The sequence below is a fragment of the Falco biarmicus genome, chromosome 3 (assembly GCF_023638135.1).
Source record: "Falco biarmicus isolate bFalBia1 chromosome 3, bFalBia1.pri, whole genome shotgun sequence".
NCBI classification, from domain to species: domain Eukaryota; kingdom Metazoa; phylum Chordata; class Aves; order Falconiformes; family Falconidae; genus Falco; species Falco biarmicus.
In genome coordinates this window covers 74,993,053-75,012,132 of record NC_079290.1, presented here as the reverse complement: position 1 = coordinate 75,012,132, position 19,080 = coordinate 74,993,053, and the positions used below count along the sequence as shown (strand labels likewise).

At 40.6% G+C, this 19,080-nt stretch overlaps 2 protein-coding genes across 2 annotated transcripts in view; both read right to left on the bottom strand.

Moving 5' to 3' along the window:
* The window catches only part of CLPTM1L (CLPTM1 like), a 30,901-nt gene extending 27,495 nt beyond the window's left edge, over nt 1-3,406 (bottom strand). Inside the window, exons 1-3 of the mRNA XM_056332792.1 lie at nt 3,208-3,406; nt 2,386-2,486; nt 226-415 (exon numbers count right to left, since the gene is read on the bottom strand). Of these exons, the coding sequence (XP_056188767.1) occupies nt 226-415; nt 2,386-2,486; nt 3,208-3,381 (465 nt within the window). The 5' untranslated portion in view covers nt 3,382-3,406. The remainder of the gene's footprint in view (nt 1-225; nt 416-2,385; nt 2,487-3,207) is intronic.
* A 2,698-nt stretch (nt 3,407-6,104) lies between these two features.
* The window catches only part of LPCAT1 (lysophosphatidylcholine acyltransferase 1), a 68,365-nt gene continuing 55,389 nt past the window's right edge, over nt 6,105-19,080 (bottom strand). The window contains exons 13-14 of the mRNA XM_056332793.1: nt 17,890-18,028; nt 6,105-15,324 (exon numbers count right to left, since the gene is read on the bottom strand). Of these exons, the coding sequence (XP_056188768.1) occupies nt 15,140-15,324; nt 17,890-18,028 (324 nt within the window). The 3' untranslated portion in view covers nt 6,105-15,139. The remainder of the gene's footprint in view (nt 15,325-17,889; nt 18,029-19,080) is intronic.

Below are 19,080 nucleotides of genomic sequence, written 5' to 3'. Positions count from 1 at the left end.
AAGTGTTTTAATAGCAGCAAGTGTTATTAGAGGGCTCTACCTCTGCCATCTGTGTGGTCTACTACTAGGGTACGAGCTGATAATCAAGAAGGATTTTGATTTTTTTTCCCATAATATCATTGTTAGTGTAAAGATACAAGCACAGCAGATGCTAACACTAGAAGTGTCTATAGAAGAAATTACTTTTTTTGCAGCTGCTCATCTATAGATGGAAGAACCACCTACCTTTGTGGCTGATTCTCCAGTAAGCAAATTAATCTCTTCTGGTTTAGGGACCATATACGTGGTCAGAGGGCTTACTATATGCACCTGCTTACCATCATGCCAAGGCAAAATGCCAGCATGATGAAGAAATATATATGCATATAACGTGCCATTATTTCGGGTTTTCTTTGGTACAGAGACATTCACTGTCCTAAAATACAAAACAAGTACATTATGAGATGACATAGCACACGCTGAAATATTTGAAATTATTAGCTGTTACCTATAAGGATCATTGAAGATGTTCTGGAAGCAATCAAAAGAAAGGCTGGGGACATTAAAAATAAAAATAAAATAAAAAAATAAAATAAAAATAGAGAGAGAGAGAGATATGAGTTGTTTGGGTTGCCTGGCACACACCAATTAGTTCTGGCTAATGGGACCAATTTATATACTCCAGTATGTGTCACAGCATTTGCAAAGTTTACTGTTATCTTAAGATAGCTTAATCTTTGTCCAATCTGTACTTTATTTCCCTAGATAATACAGGACTGCATCATCAAGTCTTCCACTGTTTTCCCCTGCCCATAGGTCATAGGGCCAAAATTATCACAGCACTTGTAGAAACAGCCTTCCGTGTGCTGAATAGGAGATTGTATACATGATATAAAGTTTAAAAAGAAAATGACAAAAGTTTTGCCAAGCACTCTGCATTAATAAAGTATCTTCTCAGCTATGGCATGCCAAGCACAGAACTCTACACTGGTGCCCCAAATCATGAAGTCACTCTTCTTCTTTTAGCCAAGAAATCATCCTACTTGCAACCTCACATATCTCCTCTATTCCTGCAAATTTGCTCACGTTGTTTTGCTCTCAATACTTCGAATAGCTGGCTGACTTTGCCAGTAAAACAACTCTATATCTCGCAAGTCTGCTGGAGATGAAGTTGAGTATGACCTAAACTGCAGACCAACGTGTTCTCTAATTATAGAAAACAGAGCATGAAATAACCTGGGAGACTCTGTGACAAGAGAGTCAAGAATAAGGTGACTGTTTTAAGCAAAAAAAAGTGAGGCAGCAAATATGAAGCTCAAAAACAAGTAGTTCTAATAATTTTAACTGTATAGAGGCACATGTAGAGTGCAGTGTTATACTCAAAAAATTTGTGTAAGGGCACAAACTTATTCCATCTCAGCACCAACATCCCTTCAGAAGATCTCTAAACCCTTAACTACCAGAAAAGGGTTTACTTTTATGATTATTAGCCCTGAAACAGTTATATCATGTTGCTAAAACACAGGAAAAAAGAACACAGTTTGACTTCCAAGTTCTATTCCAGATCTGAAGCCACAGCTATTAAGAACAAAAATATCATATAGCTGATAAACTGGCTACAGATGTTATTAGAGGAAAGTCTCAAGCATTTTCATGCACTTTCATTTCAATTTTCATAATGGAAAGTAATTTTTACTATTATAAGCAAAGCACAGCTTTATAGAACATTTGTCTATATAGCTGAAAACAGTATACTGATCTAAACTAACCAGTGCTTAAGTTTAGCACATCGTACATACATGACTGATCTAGCACAGCTAGTAAGATGAGTATTTAGAGCAGAATCTGAAAATTAAGATAGACAACACAGAACAGCACTGAAGATTTGTAAAATCTACAGGAGAGAAACAAGCATTTCCATGTAGCTTTATTTTGCAAGCTGTTTCTGGCAACGATGAAATGATTTTCAATGTAAGAGAAATTTGTCTAAGAACCTACACTCCTCAGTGCCAGGTGAACTTAGCACACCAATTCCATAAAGACAGTATTTAATTCATGAAATATCCCAGTAAACTTTAATTAAAGACAAAAGTACTGTTTTTATTAACAGCAGCATTTCGTTCACAAATCTTGAGGCTGAAATCCAACTAACATCTTTCCTGCCTTAGCATAGCAAATACAGTTAATACTTTAGGAAAAAAAGGTGAACTGAATAGCCTGTACGACATGCAAAAATAGCTTTAAACCCAAACCAAAAAAAATTGCAAGAACAACTAACTATTCTACTCTTTCAACACAACTATCACTAACAGTCTACCATGCTTCATTCATACTTCCATACATGTAGCTACTAGTTAGGATGCACGCTTCAGAATTAAATAAAGAACTTGCAGTTCTGATACCTACCTTTCAAATTTGGACTCAATGTCAAAATCCTCCACATTCAAAACCAGATCTATGTTGCTCTCAGCACCAATATTTGACCGTGTGGTTGTATACACGCTCAACTGGAATCAAAACACAGCATACGGAAATCAGAGCACGGAAATACTAAACTCACACATTAGTGTGCTTAAGAGTGTAAAACTGCACTTCAGCTTCACCAACCTCCCCTGCCGCGCGATGGCCACATACATTGGGAAAGAAAACAACGGAAAAGTCTAACGCAGGTGTCAGCTATCCCTTCCGTCCTTCTGGGGGCTGAAACACATGGTAACACGGCCCCTCGATACATTTTAAGAGGATGACCCACTGCGAAGTCAAAAATCTCTCAGGTGCGTTGAGCCGTTTGTCCAGCACGGCTGCTCCACCGCGCTGACACCGGACATCGGAAATCAGTAAGCAAGAAAACCCCAGGCGTTCCTCCCACCCGTCTGCTGCCACGGGCGCTCCCCACACGGCAAGGGCCGCCTGCGCCGAGCCCCGGCCGCCCGCCCCCGGCTTGCTGTCCCCCACCCGCGACCACGGCGGCACCGGCCCGGGCACGGCGCTCGGGCGGCGGGGAGGCCACGCGTGACCGCGGCTGCCGGCCCAGCCCGCGCCCACCAGCGCGGCGCCCGAGGCCAGACAGGCCCGGGAGCGGGCCCCGCCACCCCTGCCCCGGGAGCGGGCCCAGGCTGTGCAGAGGACCCCGTTCCACGGGCGGGCAGCCGAGAGGCCACGGGCGCCAGGAGCTGCTACCGCCACCGCCACAGACCGGGCGCTCGCGGCCCCCCGCCCCCCGCTCACCTGCAGCTTGGGCCTCCGCGCCAGGTAGGGCCAGACGCACCCGGCCGCGCCGCCCGCCGCCGCCGCCGGGCAAGGCCGCGTGTAGACGATGCCGTACATCACCCAGCACGTGTGCGCCACGTACACGGCGAACACCCCCACCACCAGGCTGGTGAACGAGCTGCGGCTCGGCATGGCGGCCGCCCCCCCCCCGGGATCAGCCGGGCCGCCCCGGGCCGCCCCGCCGCCGCTGCTGCTCGCGCATCCCCCACGCAGCCAGCCGCCGCGCCCCGCCTCGTCACTTCCGGCGGGCGGAGGAAGCGCCGCCCCGCCGCCTGGCAACCGCCCCCGGCGAGCAGCCGCCGCGGGGACAACCTCTCCGCGGCGGGCGCGTCGCGGCGTGACGTCAGCGGGGCGGCGGCCGCAGCCGGGAGGGGGCGCTGGGGCCCGGCGCGCCGCAGCCACGCAGGCTGCTGTCCCGGCGGGCTGGGGGGGGGGGGGGAGGGGGGAGCGGCCCGCGGGCGCTGCTCACACCGGCTCTGCGGCGAGTCGGGCGGCGAGCGGCTGGGGGGGTTCGGGGCACGTTGTATTTTGGCCCCCTCACAAGGGGGGCCTGTGGCGTGGGTGGGGGCCGGGCCCGAGGTGAGGCTGCGCAGCCGAGGCGCGGTAAGGGGGCAGGAAGGCGGAGAGGAGGCTCCTGTCCCCCTGGCCGCGGCAGGAGAACAGCAGCAACAGCTTAGGAATTAATACGGAGAAATCATAATTTAAAAAAAAATACCCTTCAGCATATCCTTCAGCAGCTTAACAAGGACTTACCGTTTATACTTGGCCGCAGACTGAAAAGTAGTGTAATATGATTTAAAAGAAGAAAAAAAAAAAAGGAAAGGGGCAACGGGTCGTGGCAGCCACCAGAAGGGCCGGGCCGAGCAGCCCGCACTCCCGCCCGGGCGGCCGGCCGAGCTCTGCTCGTACTGGCCCGAGCTGCCATACGCTGCCCCTCAAGGGAGCTGGGAATGCTCCTCCAGGGCTCGCGCTAGCAGTAGCTTTGTTTTTTTTTAAAAAAAAAAAGTTTCTTGGGGTTCTCAGATGTCTCCTTGCATGGTGTCAACCAGGAGAAAGCAGTGGCACATGTATGTCCCTCAAGTACATCTCAGCCAAGAGCTTGGGGAGAAAAGGCACAAGCCTGGGCTGGAGGCCTGCCCCAGCTGCGCTGCGAGGCCGCACAACAGGGAGCTTTCCCCGCAATGCAGGCAAGCGAAACAGGCACACCAGCAGGAGAATGGCTCAGGCAGTCTGGGGCATCACCTAAGCACATAGCAAGATGCACAGAGCTTGGAAATACCACAGGGGAAGGCAAAGATGGGTACCTTCTTCAAGAAAAGAAAATGGTGGAGAGTAACAGGAGAAAAGGAAGATGAGGGTGGGGAAGAAGAAGGCACGATGTCAAGGTAGCAGCGTGCGCTGTGTGCCCTAGCAGAGACGTGTGTCACCTGAAAAGACTGAAACGAGAGCAGCGAGGAAGGGCTGGCTGCAGATTCAGACGCACCGGCTCCCTGTTGAACCAGGCAGCACAGTGGCAGAAGCAGCAGAGGAGGGCTCTGCTGCCAGGGCAAAGCAGCGCCAGGACTATAGCCTGTCACCTCTGGCAGGCCTCATGCTTCCTGGCACACAGCAGGGAAAAAGTTAAAGTCAGATGGTATCAGGCAGGGAATCTCTATCATTGGAAGAAAGAATTCTTGCATGTGTTCTGTGCATTTACACATCTGTAATATTTCATTAAAATGTCAATCACTTCTGTTTCGTAATAAGTAACTGTGAAAGTGTACTGCATTCTGATATCCTCTGGCATTAGTTAAAACATTTTCTAGTATAATCTACTTCCATAAGTATAGAGCAAATAAGTTACTTGCATTTTAGAGCAGAAGAAAGGGGGGAAATATATATTCAAGCAAAAAGCTCCAGGTTTGAAAGCTTTTCTTCATAAGAAAGTGTGCCACATTGCTGCCTGATTAGTAGGCAGCCTGACAGTAGGAAGAAGAAATAACTAGATTAATTTTTGGTTTGGACAAACACAGTATTAAAACTTTTTTCTTACATGAAATGAAATTACACGCATTTGCTATCACCTATAGACATCTGTTCCTTCCCCCAGACCACTGCATGGCTAACCTGACTTGGGCCAAAGAACATACTCAAAATTTGCATCCATCCCATACTGTTAAGTCTCTAATTTCCAGTTAAGAAAAACATTAACAAGTCTTCCCTTGAGATCTTCCTATCATGATGGACATACGTAACTCCTCTGGTAAACTTCTGCAGTGTTTCACTTGCATTCTTAAAAGTGCTCATGTTACTGGTTCAGCTTATATCCAGTGGACCTCGTTATGCCTTCTTCCACCCACTGTTACGAATTTCTTATGTATGTAGGTATCTGGAGTGTTGGGTCACTTCTTGTCTGTTTCCTGGATAAATAAAAGTAGCCAGAGCTACTTCAATCTAATTAAGACAGACTTGTTCTCCAGACTCCTGGAGCCCCTTTCCTGAATATTTTTTGATCTTTCAATATTATTCTTTAAACACAGAAAACAGAACTGAAATCAATATCCCTGTTGTCCATAGGGGACACAAAACAAAACAGCAACAGACAAGCCAAAACCCACACACTCGCACAAAAACCCCCGAACACCCCAAACCCAAACAAAAACCCGTTAAACTCCTATATTTCATACTCCCAGTTGTCAGGTAAACAAGCACTGCTCTCCTATACACAGTGCTACAGAGAACATGCATCAACAAAGTACACCTAAACATATATGGACTCGGTCTTACTCATAATTATGATTTGTATCCTTTCCCTTATTGTAAGTCTTGTTGTTTATAAAAAACTTAAGTTGAAACAAAATCCAGAGGAAACCAAACAATTTTTCCTTAATTTTTAATTTGGCTTCACGCTGAAAATTCATTTTACAAGCCATTCATAAGGAAAATGTCCAGTTGGGCAGAACGAGCCATGATTGTATACTGCACATCAACACTTGTAGTGTATCATTTAGTCCTCTTTTAGCAAATCATCATATGACTTATATAGCACAGTTTAAATGTTTACATCATTTGGCTCAGTTCTTCACATGCTATAGTCCACTTCAACTGATCAGGCAATTAACAAGAAAAGAATGCTCAAATTGAGGTATTTCCTTTAAGAATTTACTGATCACTGGTATTCAGAGGTAATGTTAAATCATATCTTTTAAACATTGAAAAACGTACAAAAACAAGTTCAGTTTTAAAAAATATTATCCTTAGTCTCTTCCATGCATGTTAATAAAAAATATAAAAATCAAATTTTTAGCACTGAAGTTATACTTCATTCTGCAAAAGTATTTCACAACTGGAACAACAAGCTACAGTCACCTTTAGTACACGACTTGGTTTTTGCTTTTCAGTATATGAAGTATGGTCAGTTCAGTGCAAAGGTAATAGTCTATGTACACATACCATAGGAGGGAAATTTACAGCAGAAAATATGCATTCAGATTATTATTATCCCAGTAGCACTATATATTGTTACAGATTTACACTGCATATCCATGAGCTATTACAATAAAAAGCTTGCAGCCAATATGCATCTTTAAACACACCAGGCCTGCTTGAGCAGCCTTGAAGTCAACCAAAGTTGTACACCACTGATCGAACAGCCACGTCATACCTTGCAAATGAGTTCCTACAAAACAGCTTCCTGCTCTGTCAGCACAGGTTTTCAATGAAAAGCAACCTCTTCATGGCAGTGCCTAACTTGGATTCAGTAGCAGTTAAGAGAAAATTCCAAAATTTGATCATTTAAAAGGTTAACTTTTTTGCTTTTGCTTTTAAATTCTCAAGTGTGTTCCAAAAACATAGCAATATTTTTTCCAAAATATATAAAGGATATCCTCAATGAAAGTTTAACAATAATTCAAGAGATCAAAAACATTTTTTTCTGAATTATTTCCGAGCTTGTTGATAACTCTGTTTTAATCTTCCAAAAAGATGGAACTGGTACCTGCAATGAAATTATAAATGTCTTGTGCAACCGGAGAGATGCTGGGAATTACAAAAAGGTTTAGAAAGTGGTCCCATTGAACTGATGCCAAATACTTTCAGCACAATGCTGCAACATTGAAGTTGTATAGTACGTAACACGAGGTTAGCAGAGATGCTTAGTCTTGGTCCTCCTCCAGGAAACAAAATCTATCACTTCTAAAGAAATTTACTTCTATTTCTAACATTACTGATTTACATGGAGCTCTTAATACCCTTAAAGCAATTGGAGAAAGCAATATAAACAAATCACCAAACACAAATATACAGACAAGCAGCAGCAATGGTTTCGCTTTTTGTCCAAGTATGTACAACTGCTAAGGAGAGATGTTTAACTTAAGGAATTCTAATGCACATATTTAAAAATACAATTTCATTTTTAGATGTTCACTTAAAAACTGCTTTTATAGTCTGGAAATACAGCACTGGCTAACCTAAACCACCTGAAATATAAGAAATGTTTTGCTTGAACTTCATTATAAAAGAAAACATAAGACAAATATATATACTTAGGGCATACAAGATCTTTACAAGTTTATTTCTTTAGCATTTAAAATACAAAATTGTCTTCATGCTGGATAGCAAATAAAAGACATGTATTTGGGTGTCCCCCATATACATTCATACACTTGGAAATAACCTATCATCTGATGAATTTCATTTCCAGTACCATGGTAGGATGAAAAGTGTCTGAACATCAGCTTTCTTCAGTATCCATGAGGAGTCTTTGTCTGCTATCACATTTACAGATGCTGCATTCGGAATTTGTAAACAGGCACACGCTGAAAGTGACATAGTGAATCAGGAAATCCACCTCAAGATTTAATTGTACTGTATTTCTAAATTTAATTTCTTATTGTTCAGAGAAATAAGGAGAATTTTAATAAGCTCTTTCAGATCTGCTGTCACCTGGACACACCTGCAATGGTTATAGTGTGCGAAAAGAAAAAGCTATCCTTTACCTAATGGCAAGCACAAGCTAAAGCAGTACATGGACGCTTAGTTTTGAGCAGCATTACTAGAGTAGGACTTGCAACATTCACCTGCCGCTTATTACTCAGGGAGACCAGTTCATGAATGTCACTTAAGCTTAAGAGGCAGCAAGGTCTCCCTCAGGCTGTGACACACCTGCAAAGAACAGATGGCAGAAGCAAGAGCTAGAGGTACAGAAACTGAATTTACCAGCCTAAGAGGCAATAGACCCTTCTTTACTGGGGGAAAAGGCCACCCTGCAGTGAAGGCTTTTTGCTGCCATGCTAGTCTTCATGGGCTTTTCTACTTGCTGCTTCAGGACCAGAGGTTCAGCCTGCTTTTTCTGCAGCTGACTCCATGGCTCGCAACCGGCACACTCTGATAACACCCCATTCATAATATCAAAACAGAATGTTACAAAAGTCATTACGACTTTCCTCTTGCTTCTAACATTTTCGGTCAAAGTGAAAAAACTGAAACTTAACACTATATTGACAGATTATCATACAGCACCTTTTTTGAGATCCCAAAGCTAACCTCAAATAAACTCAGATGTTCATATAGCCCTGTGCAATTTAGCTCAGTATAAAGAAGCATGACAACTATGTTGATTAAAAAAAACCTAAATAAGTTGATTAACAGGAATAACTTACTCAGGTGCAATCTGTGCTAAGGGGATTCTACTGTTTCCATTCCCAGAGACTGACCATTTGAATATTGCAAATATGTCTTCAGTGGTTATACATGGCCTCCCGAGGTTAGCCTGCACAGGAATACTCTGCTCTGCCACTTCGCTAAAGAAAACTGAAGAAGCAGCTGCTGCTGTCACAGAACTAGCAAAATTTTGCCTAATGAACTTGCAAGAAATCTAGGCAGTGTCAACTGCTGCCAAAAGGTATATTTCACAGAAACATAAACCTTTCATTTTATGAGCCTCTTAAATCCTCTGTTCTCTTGGTATCACCCACTTCAGTTTAATCCCGTTACACATGATACAGCACATCATATCATCTGGGGAAAAAGAAGCTGTTTTCTACAAAACAAATCACTCCTCCACTTGTGAAAGTGAAAGTAATTATCTTGAAATAACCCTGAAAGGTTTCCTAGAGAAAGAAACTGTCTTAACTTGATGACTATGAGATGCAAGAAATATTCATAGATGCAAGTTCAGGCACATCTAATGGCTGCCTGTTTGCTGCTGCTTCTCTCAGTAGTTTTACCTCAGTATTATATAATTTAAGCACGTTTTAATCATAGCAGTGACTAACAGGTATACCCAGTTCACTACCTTGGCTACAGCATAGACCAACTGTGTGTGTTCCTCTGAGGCGGTGCTGGAAAATTTACCTTAAGGAGGTCTTACAAAGTTCCCATTTGAATACTTTTTGAATACTTTTTTCCAGTTGTCAAAGGAAAAAGGCTGAGAGCAGATGAAACTCCACTGGTTGTGCTGCCAGTGACCTTGTCATTGCTTGGATACACAATGCTGCACCCTCTGACTGAAGAACAGCTGGCTTAATTTCTACCTAGTCAGGACTGCGGATTTACCTGAATGACCGTCTCAGTCTTCCTGCTCATCTGTGAAAGAGATCTTGCAGTTTTGCTGGACTGATTAATTAATATTAAATTAATTACTAATTTAATAACTATCAATGGCACTGATAAATTTTACTTTCAATTTCGAACTGTTGGACCTACTCTTCTCTTTTTTTTTGTGAAGAATCTAGCCATATGAATTAGGTAATTTAAGTTTTCCAAAGTAGCTGCAGTTCAGATGGTTACTTTTTAGGTAGCTGAAAAGTGCTTGGTTCACAGGGCACTTCTGTGCTTCAGCGCAAGTTTAGAATCTGAACTTAAGTTTTGTTAATGTAAAACTCTTGGCCTATGTATTTGTCATTTCTTAATTCTAGAACTCATGAAAGTGCTGCTAAAAAAAATAAAACCAACAGCGGCATCTCATTAAGCAGAATACACCATTTCAGAAGGTCCTATGATCCACACTGACCTAAAGGAAAATTGATCTGATTTGGTCAGGATTTTTCATCAGAATTTTTCTGTCCATCCTAGTTTGGTCCCATAATATATGCAAAACTGTGCTTATAGTATTTTTCTGAGATCACAGAATCTACAGCACCTGCTCTTCAAGTTCCACAACTTGTGTTGTTTTTTTTAATGATAATACCAGTGTTGAAGAAGCAGAGAACAGAATATGGACTAAACCAATTAACATGAAAAGCTGTACTTACTGCATGGTAATATAGAAATAGGATGAATAACTTAATAGCAATACAAACATGGCCTTGTAAGGGAACTCAATAAAAACCTCTGCTTCAGAAAATTTATCAGGCTATGCAGATGTTGAAGTGCAACAATCCGTCTTCCAGAAAAATGTTTTACATTTTATGAATTAAAAAAAAGATACTCCAACCAGCCCAATGCTTTAAGTAGCCAAAACCTATTCAGTTTGCATAGTTCTAGCAGCTTTGCCACTAGAGGTTGCCTCACTTCCCTACTGCAAACCAGTCTCCTTTTCAACCTTTGTGACCTAAGGATTTATACCTTCAAAGTGGGATTAGCAAACACATACCCATGCCTGGTTGCTTTTCATCACAGTAAGATTATTCTAGCTACAATAAATGCATTGAAACATACAATGTAATTCATCAATATAAAATTAATTTTACATCTTATCTTATTCATAAGGCTTACAAATTGCCTATAATGCCTTCTAAGTATATCTGCTTACAGCAGTAGACTCCTGAGCAATCTGTAATAGCTCTTGCCTTTCTGTGGTAGAGACAGTGGTTTAAACATCCTTTCCACCTCTTAAAACATTTGTCTGCTTTTAGTGGGGTCTTATTATGTCTGAAGAAATAGAAGTGAAGAAAAAAAGAAGATACTTTCTAGGTATCTTGGATTTTATGGTTCTCTGTGTTACTTTAATTACATTCAAAATACAGAGCATACTTGTTCAAACATATCAGAATAGCAAAGCTTTGGCTAGGTGTCTCATACATGAGGTAAAAATGTAGGCTGATTCAAGAGCCTTACTGGCAAGGGATGGCAGTATTACACAAAAGTAGTAAAATACTTATCACAAGCATCAAACACCTTCATATCCCTGCATTTTTTGTGTAAGGATCAAGAGACATTGTTGCAAAGAACTTACGTAATTTCTTCATACGTATCCCTCTAAATTTAGGGGCTGTTGATATCACATTAAAAGAAAACAACGTGTTTGTAAAATCTGTAATATTTTCATTGAAAGCATTTACACGTCAGTGTTTGGTGATGGGGAAAGGAAGCTTGCAGTAAGCCACTGAAACTTGACTGTCACAACCCAGCTGTTCCACAGTTGGATGCCTTTTAAAAAAGGGTACTTAGTTGACTACTAAAACATTTCAGCAGTCGGGAGTTTGATAGCTGGATTATAATGAACATTGCTGCAGTAATGCAATGCGTTATAGGCATCAGCCCTCAACAATAAGTCTGAGTTTACCACCCCACACTAACTTGGCTTTTCTGTCACTACAAGGCACTAATATTACAGCTTTATATTCTACAGATGATAAAATAACCTGAATTATATTAATTAACCTCTGGTTTTGTGACATTGTGTGTGATCTAACTATGGAAACCCATGCAGGCTGATCGTGACTTCACCGTATCATTCATCCTGTTATGCCCTTTACCTTGTTCAACAATTTCACAGAAGAGGGAGCATCGCAATTCATTTCAGAATTCAACTTCAGTGTTCTTTTGGGGGTTTTTTGTTCTTTGTGTTTTTTTTAAATGGTTGCTTCCACCAAGAGTACTTGCTCACCAAGCAAACAACGCGCTGGTCCTGGCCTTCTTCAGCAGCAGCTCTGGACTGAACTCACTGACGCACACAACTTTCAGTGCCTCTTCACCACGCAATGTGGCATTTGTTTAAGGGCCCGTCTACTGTAGGTTGCAGCACCCTTCAACCCAAACTCTCCACAACTTAGTTGCACTCAAGTGCAGCTATTACACTCACCATAATTAGCAAGGAATTGCCACCAAACAAACATGGAACAACCCCACCAAAACAAATATGAAACCAAATAAACCCTTTGGTTTTCACAAGGCAGACCCCCCCAAATTACACACACCATCCATGCAAATTAGGCACACTTGTTTTTTAGCCAACCTCAATCAGCTTTCTTTGCTCTTTCACAGATACGGACAGAGTATCTCTTCCTTTGGAGCTTCTCTCACCTCAGCTGTCCATGGGGTACTAAGCTTACCTTTTTCTTCTTTTCAGACACATGTCTCAGGGAACTCCTATCTCATTCCCCACACTCTGAAATTCTCAAACTCACAAGCTCACATACAAAGCAAAAGATAACTACCTTAGGCAGCCAGCTTGAGCCACATGCCATAAAGTCTTGTAGAGAGGATGTGATACACCTAGATTACAGTTCATGTGCCTTCACATATATACTAGCTTAAATACACACTGTACAATCACAGAAAGTAGACCTCAGGACGTATCCCTATGGCCCTGGGCGGTGGTCAACAAAATCAAGCGTCTCCATCTTCGCTGCCTGTTGTTTTAAAAACCTCCAGTGAAGGAAGGCTCCTCACCCCACCTGGAATAACCTATTTTCCTTACCTTAACTAGGTGCATTGCAGGGAGATTTTCTTAATGCTTAACTTGCCTTTTAAATGAATGGCCTGTATCTACCATCAATGTGGAGAAAAGACTGTTCCCATGTTCTCTATAGCAACTTTTTCCATATTTGAAGACTGTTTTCACATCTTTCTTCAGTCTCCTGTTCTTTGGATTAAGGAATACTTTTGATCTCTTTGAGTACTTTGTCCTCTAGACTATCCAGGTATTCCCATCGCTCTCAGGTGCCCCAACATGGACAGGTATTTCAGGTAAGGCCTTATCACACCTTGGTAACACAGAAATACCACCACACTTTTCTCAGGCTACACTGTTGATGTATCCCACTATAATTATCTTTTCCACAGCAATGAGTTAACAGTGTTCAGTTTGTAATATTCTGTACTTCTGCTGCCCCAAGATGTTTTATGCAGTAATACCCACTTTCTTTTCAGTTTGTGCAGCTGACTATTCCCTAAGCGCAGTTCCTCACATGCCTTATTTTTCCAAACCATTTCCATTTTTCATGATCACTTTTAATTCAAATCTTGTCTGCCAGTCAGCTGCAGCCCTGTCAGCTTGGCATGTGTTACCTAAATTTTATTTACATATTGCCTCCAAATGAGGACCTACCTCCACATACTCCACAGAAAGTGTAATTTCTTACATTTTTTCCCCCCCCCATACCCTTTCTATTAAAGCTGGTTTCAGTTTGCAGACTTGCCACATACGGTTAGGGACTTATAAGGACATATTAGAATATGTCCTTAGGAGCTTTAAAATGCCTCTTGCTATTTAAAAAATAGTAATAAAAGCATTAGGTACTAAAAGATTTGCTTCTGCTAAAAGTCTTCCCTTTCAAATCTAGTTTTAATTTAACATGTGGAAGACTCATATCTCAACAGTTTTCCAGTCACAAACCCATCATATTTTAGCACAGCCCTACAAAATTTGTCATAGAAGTGATGTGAAAGTATTTTTTGTCTGGAAGTAGAGCTGCCATCAGTTATTTTGTGACAAAGTCCTCCTTCCTGCTCCTTGAGGCTTTTGTCACATTTCCTAATCAGTGAAGCTCTGTCATTTTGTAATAATCTAAATTTTTCGCTGAGACTTCTATTGGTAATTAAGGCAGCTGGCTTTACAAAAGGAAAGATAAGAAACATTACTAATACAAGTGTTTTCAGTTTTGGTTGTTGTTTTTTTTTTAAACAGTTCTAAAATAATTTAACCTTCATATATGTTATATGCAGTGTATGTAATGTTGCTGTAGAGATTTAACTAGCATTTTCAGTATGTTCTGCAACTTGTCACTGGCTTGGCCTCTGAAGTAACTGCAACCTTTTCAAACTTGTGCTGATACAACAAAGTTTTCACGTGTTAGCTTTGTTCCATGCTAAGTTACCTGTATACACAGGCTTGTTATAAAAGAAACCTGTGATTCCTGATAAATCTAGATTAAACACAATTGTGTATGTGTCTCCTATTTAAATGTTGGGTGGATATGATTTACACTGATTATAAGAGAAAAGCACACTTTTATCACTTATTTGCAAACAGTATGTGGCATGTCAGTTTGGAAAAAAAAATAACGTTTAATTGCATCCAGAAGATTACAGTAGAAAAGGTTGGGGTGAGGGATAAGGAGCCTTTCCTTTTCATTCTACCATGGAACAGACAAAGAGAAACAATTTTGTCATTCAACAATAGAAATAAAAGGTAATCCTTAGCAAGTTTTTGCATTGTTGTTTCTGAACTGTTCACTGAAACCAAAACAAAGGGCCAAAATATGCTTGCCCTGCTCAACAGAATAATCCCACTGACATCAACAAGACTGACTATGCAAATATGGACAGCAAAGTTTGGCCCCAAATAAACATCCCCATAACTAGGGAAAAAACTAATCACCAAAGTGCACTTAACACCATAGTAGCTACAGTTTCTTTATACATGCACAGTTTGTGCGACACTTTGTACATGAAACTAGCCAATGGAATATAAATAAGCGTGCCGCTTCCTTTTAAATACGAACATTAATAATGAAGCACATTCACATTTTTGCCTTTCAAAGACCTTTTTGAAAAAATAAAAACACCTTTCCCAAAGAAACCTGGAACATGTTGTTAAATATAGCACATGTGATTCAAAGAACAGTATTAAGGTAGAAGAACTTTCACACACAAAACTGGTATTTGCTGTATAGTTGGAGTGACTTATGAAAATCCCAAGAAAAGACAATCCTCTCACCAGGAGAGGAAGGTAACAGTTGTAGTGTTAATTCAGTTTCTTCTGCAAGGGCTTGTTTTTATCTTCAGCATTTTCAGGGCTGAAGTCAGTACAGATACCATTAGGAGCAGAAAGAGATGATGTCTCCAAGACACTCTCAGCTCCCATCTGATCAGCATAGAGATAGTCTTCTGCAAAGTGTGGGTGCAATTCGGCAAATCTGTGGAAGTCATCTAAAAAAAAATTGTTGTTATCAGCTCTTTGAAACAGAAGGATGCTAAATTTGAATACTTACAGATATATAATCACATGATCACTTTGGAGAAAAATAGCAGCAGTTAACATAATGATATCCCCGTAGCTTGTTTTAGCAGAAGTTTACCACATCCCCAGAGCTGAGATGCAGCAAAGAGAGCTCTGCACTCAATTCTCTTCAGCCTAACAGCAGCTGTCATTGCTGTCTTCCACTGTCAGGATCTCATAATTTCAAAAGGTGTAATATTTTAGAGAATAATATTGTGAGAAGATAATTAATTTGTAACACATGAAAAAACTTGATTTTAACTTTGAATACTAGTAAGACAATAAAAAGAACAAGATTAGCTTGGGGGGGGAGGGGAAGCAGGAAGTCCTTAAACATCAATAAGTAACATTGTGTGTTAAAAGTTAGATATTGAAGCCATGTCGCAATTTGCCTATAATTCAGACATGATTTGAACACAAGATACTGTACAGGATCCAAGTCATAAGAAGCTATTCTTATAATGTGACACTGCATAAAGCTGGATGTGAACATTATTACTAACTCAGTCACCTACAGTGCATCACACACAGCCCACTCAAATTCCCTGAGTTATCCTGGAAGAGCTCGTGATCAGATGATGCTGTGAGTTCCCTGGAGTGCAGTGCAGATGACAGCTGAAGTAGCCTTTCAGAGGAGTGAAGCCCTGTTCCTCCTGGTACAGCTGGGCTAGTGTGGAAGCAGGGAACTACTACAGCTTTGCCTCTCTCTGCCACCCTTCTCCGAGACATGTTTTTCTCAATATTGCAAAGGGCAAGGGAATGTCATTTGGCTCGCAGGGGCACTGAAGTTGTAGGTCAGCCCTGCCTCTGAACTATTGTAAAGGCAATATGCAAAGACAATGCAATAGACATAACTTTATCCTTCTGCAAATAAAAAAGTGGGTATCCTTTATAGACAGTTTATACCAGGGGTCCTCAAACTTTTTACCAGGGGGCCGGCACACAGATGGAGTGGCAGGCAGCCATCTGCGGCTGCTGGGTTTCCTCCCCCAACCCCCAGCGGGGTGGGGGTGGGTCTGAAAATACCAGGGGCTGGATTGAGGACCCTGGGGGGCCGTAGTTTGAGGACCCCTGGTTTATACAGATCTAAAGTATTTTGGACCTTGTAACTTTAACAAAAGCTGATGATGTTCAGGCCATGAAAACCAACGCTACCATCTACATTGAAAAACCTGTACGTACAACAGGTGGATTGATCAAGTAAATGATAGTCTTCAGCGGGGAACAGAAACCGAAACCTTAAATGTTTGAAAATGCATACAGCAAAAACCTTCATTTCAGTAATATTTAATGCAACTTCAACTTTTTTTTTTAAAAAAAAATTATCAGAGAACGTGATGCATTTGACCTTTTTCAAGAAACACAGAACTTTTATATATAAAGTACTTAACAGTGGTAGTAGTTGCAATTATATATTAGAAACACTCGAGTGCAAACTGATTCATCATAATCAAAACAGTTAAGCACATTCAGTGAATCCAACTGAGTATCTATTTTTTTTCCTGCATCTAACAAGGAAAAAGCAATCAGCTATCAGTCTAAAATGGGTCTGGCTTGCAGTAGAAGCACAAAAGCATTTCGTTTTTTCACATGGATGCTTGAAGCCCATCCCAAGGATCTATTCCTTTTTGCAACACCCCATGTGTGCATCATATTAACAACTATGAAAATATAGCCTTTTTTGGGAAAGGTCATTCTGATAGTTAGCCCAACTAAGGTAAGACAAGTATAATAATTCAACCAAGAGTACCAAAGATGCTCTTACAGTCACCTTAAGCATAATCATTTTTGCATGGGAATGACTAGAATATTTACTGTAGATCCCATTCCAAGTAATTCTTTAAAAAACTACTGTATCTTTTCAGAAAATAAATTCAGAAAATTTGAAACAGTTGTTCACACAAGTACAATAGTCTGTATCCAAATCCATCTCCTGACAACTCTGCCAGGAACCATCCCTCAATGTTTTATCAGTACTGGATCCAAATGAAAAATCTCAAACTCCAGAGAGGACTGAATTGAACAGGGTAATGTTTCTGACAGATCTCAGTAAGTAGACATTTTGGATCTTGCTGGAACAAGTTCTGAAGATATTAAGGAATATTTATCAAACTTATACACAGCAGAACCCAAAGAAAAGTGCTTGGGATCCTATTTGCCTCAACAGCACAGAGCTATCTTAAACATAGATACTCACACACATGGAAGTCACAGAACAGAATATGCTGAAAGAGCTAATCTAGGTATTTTGTCTGACAATGTAGAAGGGGAAACCTCTGCAAAACATGCAAACCTGACATTTGATATCAAAGGTGAAACTTGAATATGTTTTCTAAAATGGAAATATACTTTGTCTGCAGTGCTTTTATAATTGTTAAAGTCAACAAGTTAACTAAAAGGTTAAGTTTAATAAAAATATAACTGGTTTGTATATCAACATGAGTTCACAGAACTTTGGTATTTTGTGACAGTTAAGATCCACTTAAAATACTTACCATATTTAATCTCTCCTTTTTCTTCTTCATCTACAGCTCTAAAAAGATGTGTAACATTAATCTGTGAAACACCCATGGCAGTCTTCAGAATACAAGCCAAATCCTCTGCTGTTATAGTTTCATTTTCTGACTGGTACAGCTATGAATCAAGACAGCAAGATAAATCATTGCAAAGCTGAATGCTAACTCCTATAAACAGCAACACAAGCTATGCAAAATTAGAATTTGGTATTGGAAATTCTAGTCACTCTCAGATTGCTGTGATCTACTAAGGATTTCTCATTAGTTTGCGTAAAAGACAGTATTGCCTATTGGTTTAACCTGTGTATGCTTAGAAAGTAAAGCTTGCTATATTCAGGAAAAAAGTTATGTTTACATGTCCAACCCGTGGCATTTCAGCAATATTCAGAGACAAGACTGTTTAAAACTTAATATTTTGCAGACAATTAAGAAAAATTTTTAGTCCATTGCGCTACATGTCCGAACTTCAAGAGAGTCTGTGGAATCAGGAGATACATTTAGGTCAACCTAAAGCAGGTACTGTTTCCACATGGTCAGATGTAAAATTCAAGATTCCTTTCACCAATATCCAACTGATTCAACAGTCAGTTTGCATAAAATGCCAACATCTAAATGGCTTTGTATTAATCAGGAGAATCCTACTCCAAAAAGTGATGGGCCTATAATTTTCTGCAAATGCTTGTTCAAAATTCTAGGAAATAATAATTTGCATATTCCTAAGTCCTGAAACAAAGAGTTTCCTCACAAAAGAGTTAGCTTCACTATGGACAGGAGACTGATAACTAAAAATAGTTGTTCACAGTCTCACTATCTTCCTATATCTACAGTGTTTTCCCCTGGAAAAAGGGCCCAAGTATTTCAAAACATCTGTAACAAACAGAACTTCATCATATTTTCTAAAGTAACTTAATTTGCCTGTGCAATGGAAATTGAGACAGAAGAGGTTTTGAAACATCCTTGTCTCATTTTCAAGCTTGACAACACTGCATTCAACAATACTGAACCATGTAAAAAATGCTATTTTGGAAAATTCCTGTTAGTTTCTACATATCATTGAGAAGGTGGGAACTGATGAAATTGAACAATACAGGCATAAGTATGTATTCTTCTCACAAACAGAAGTTGCTGTCACAAGACAATGGCTATATTTTATTCCTCAATAGAATAAAA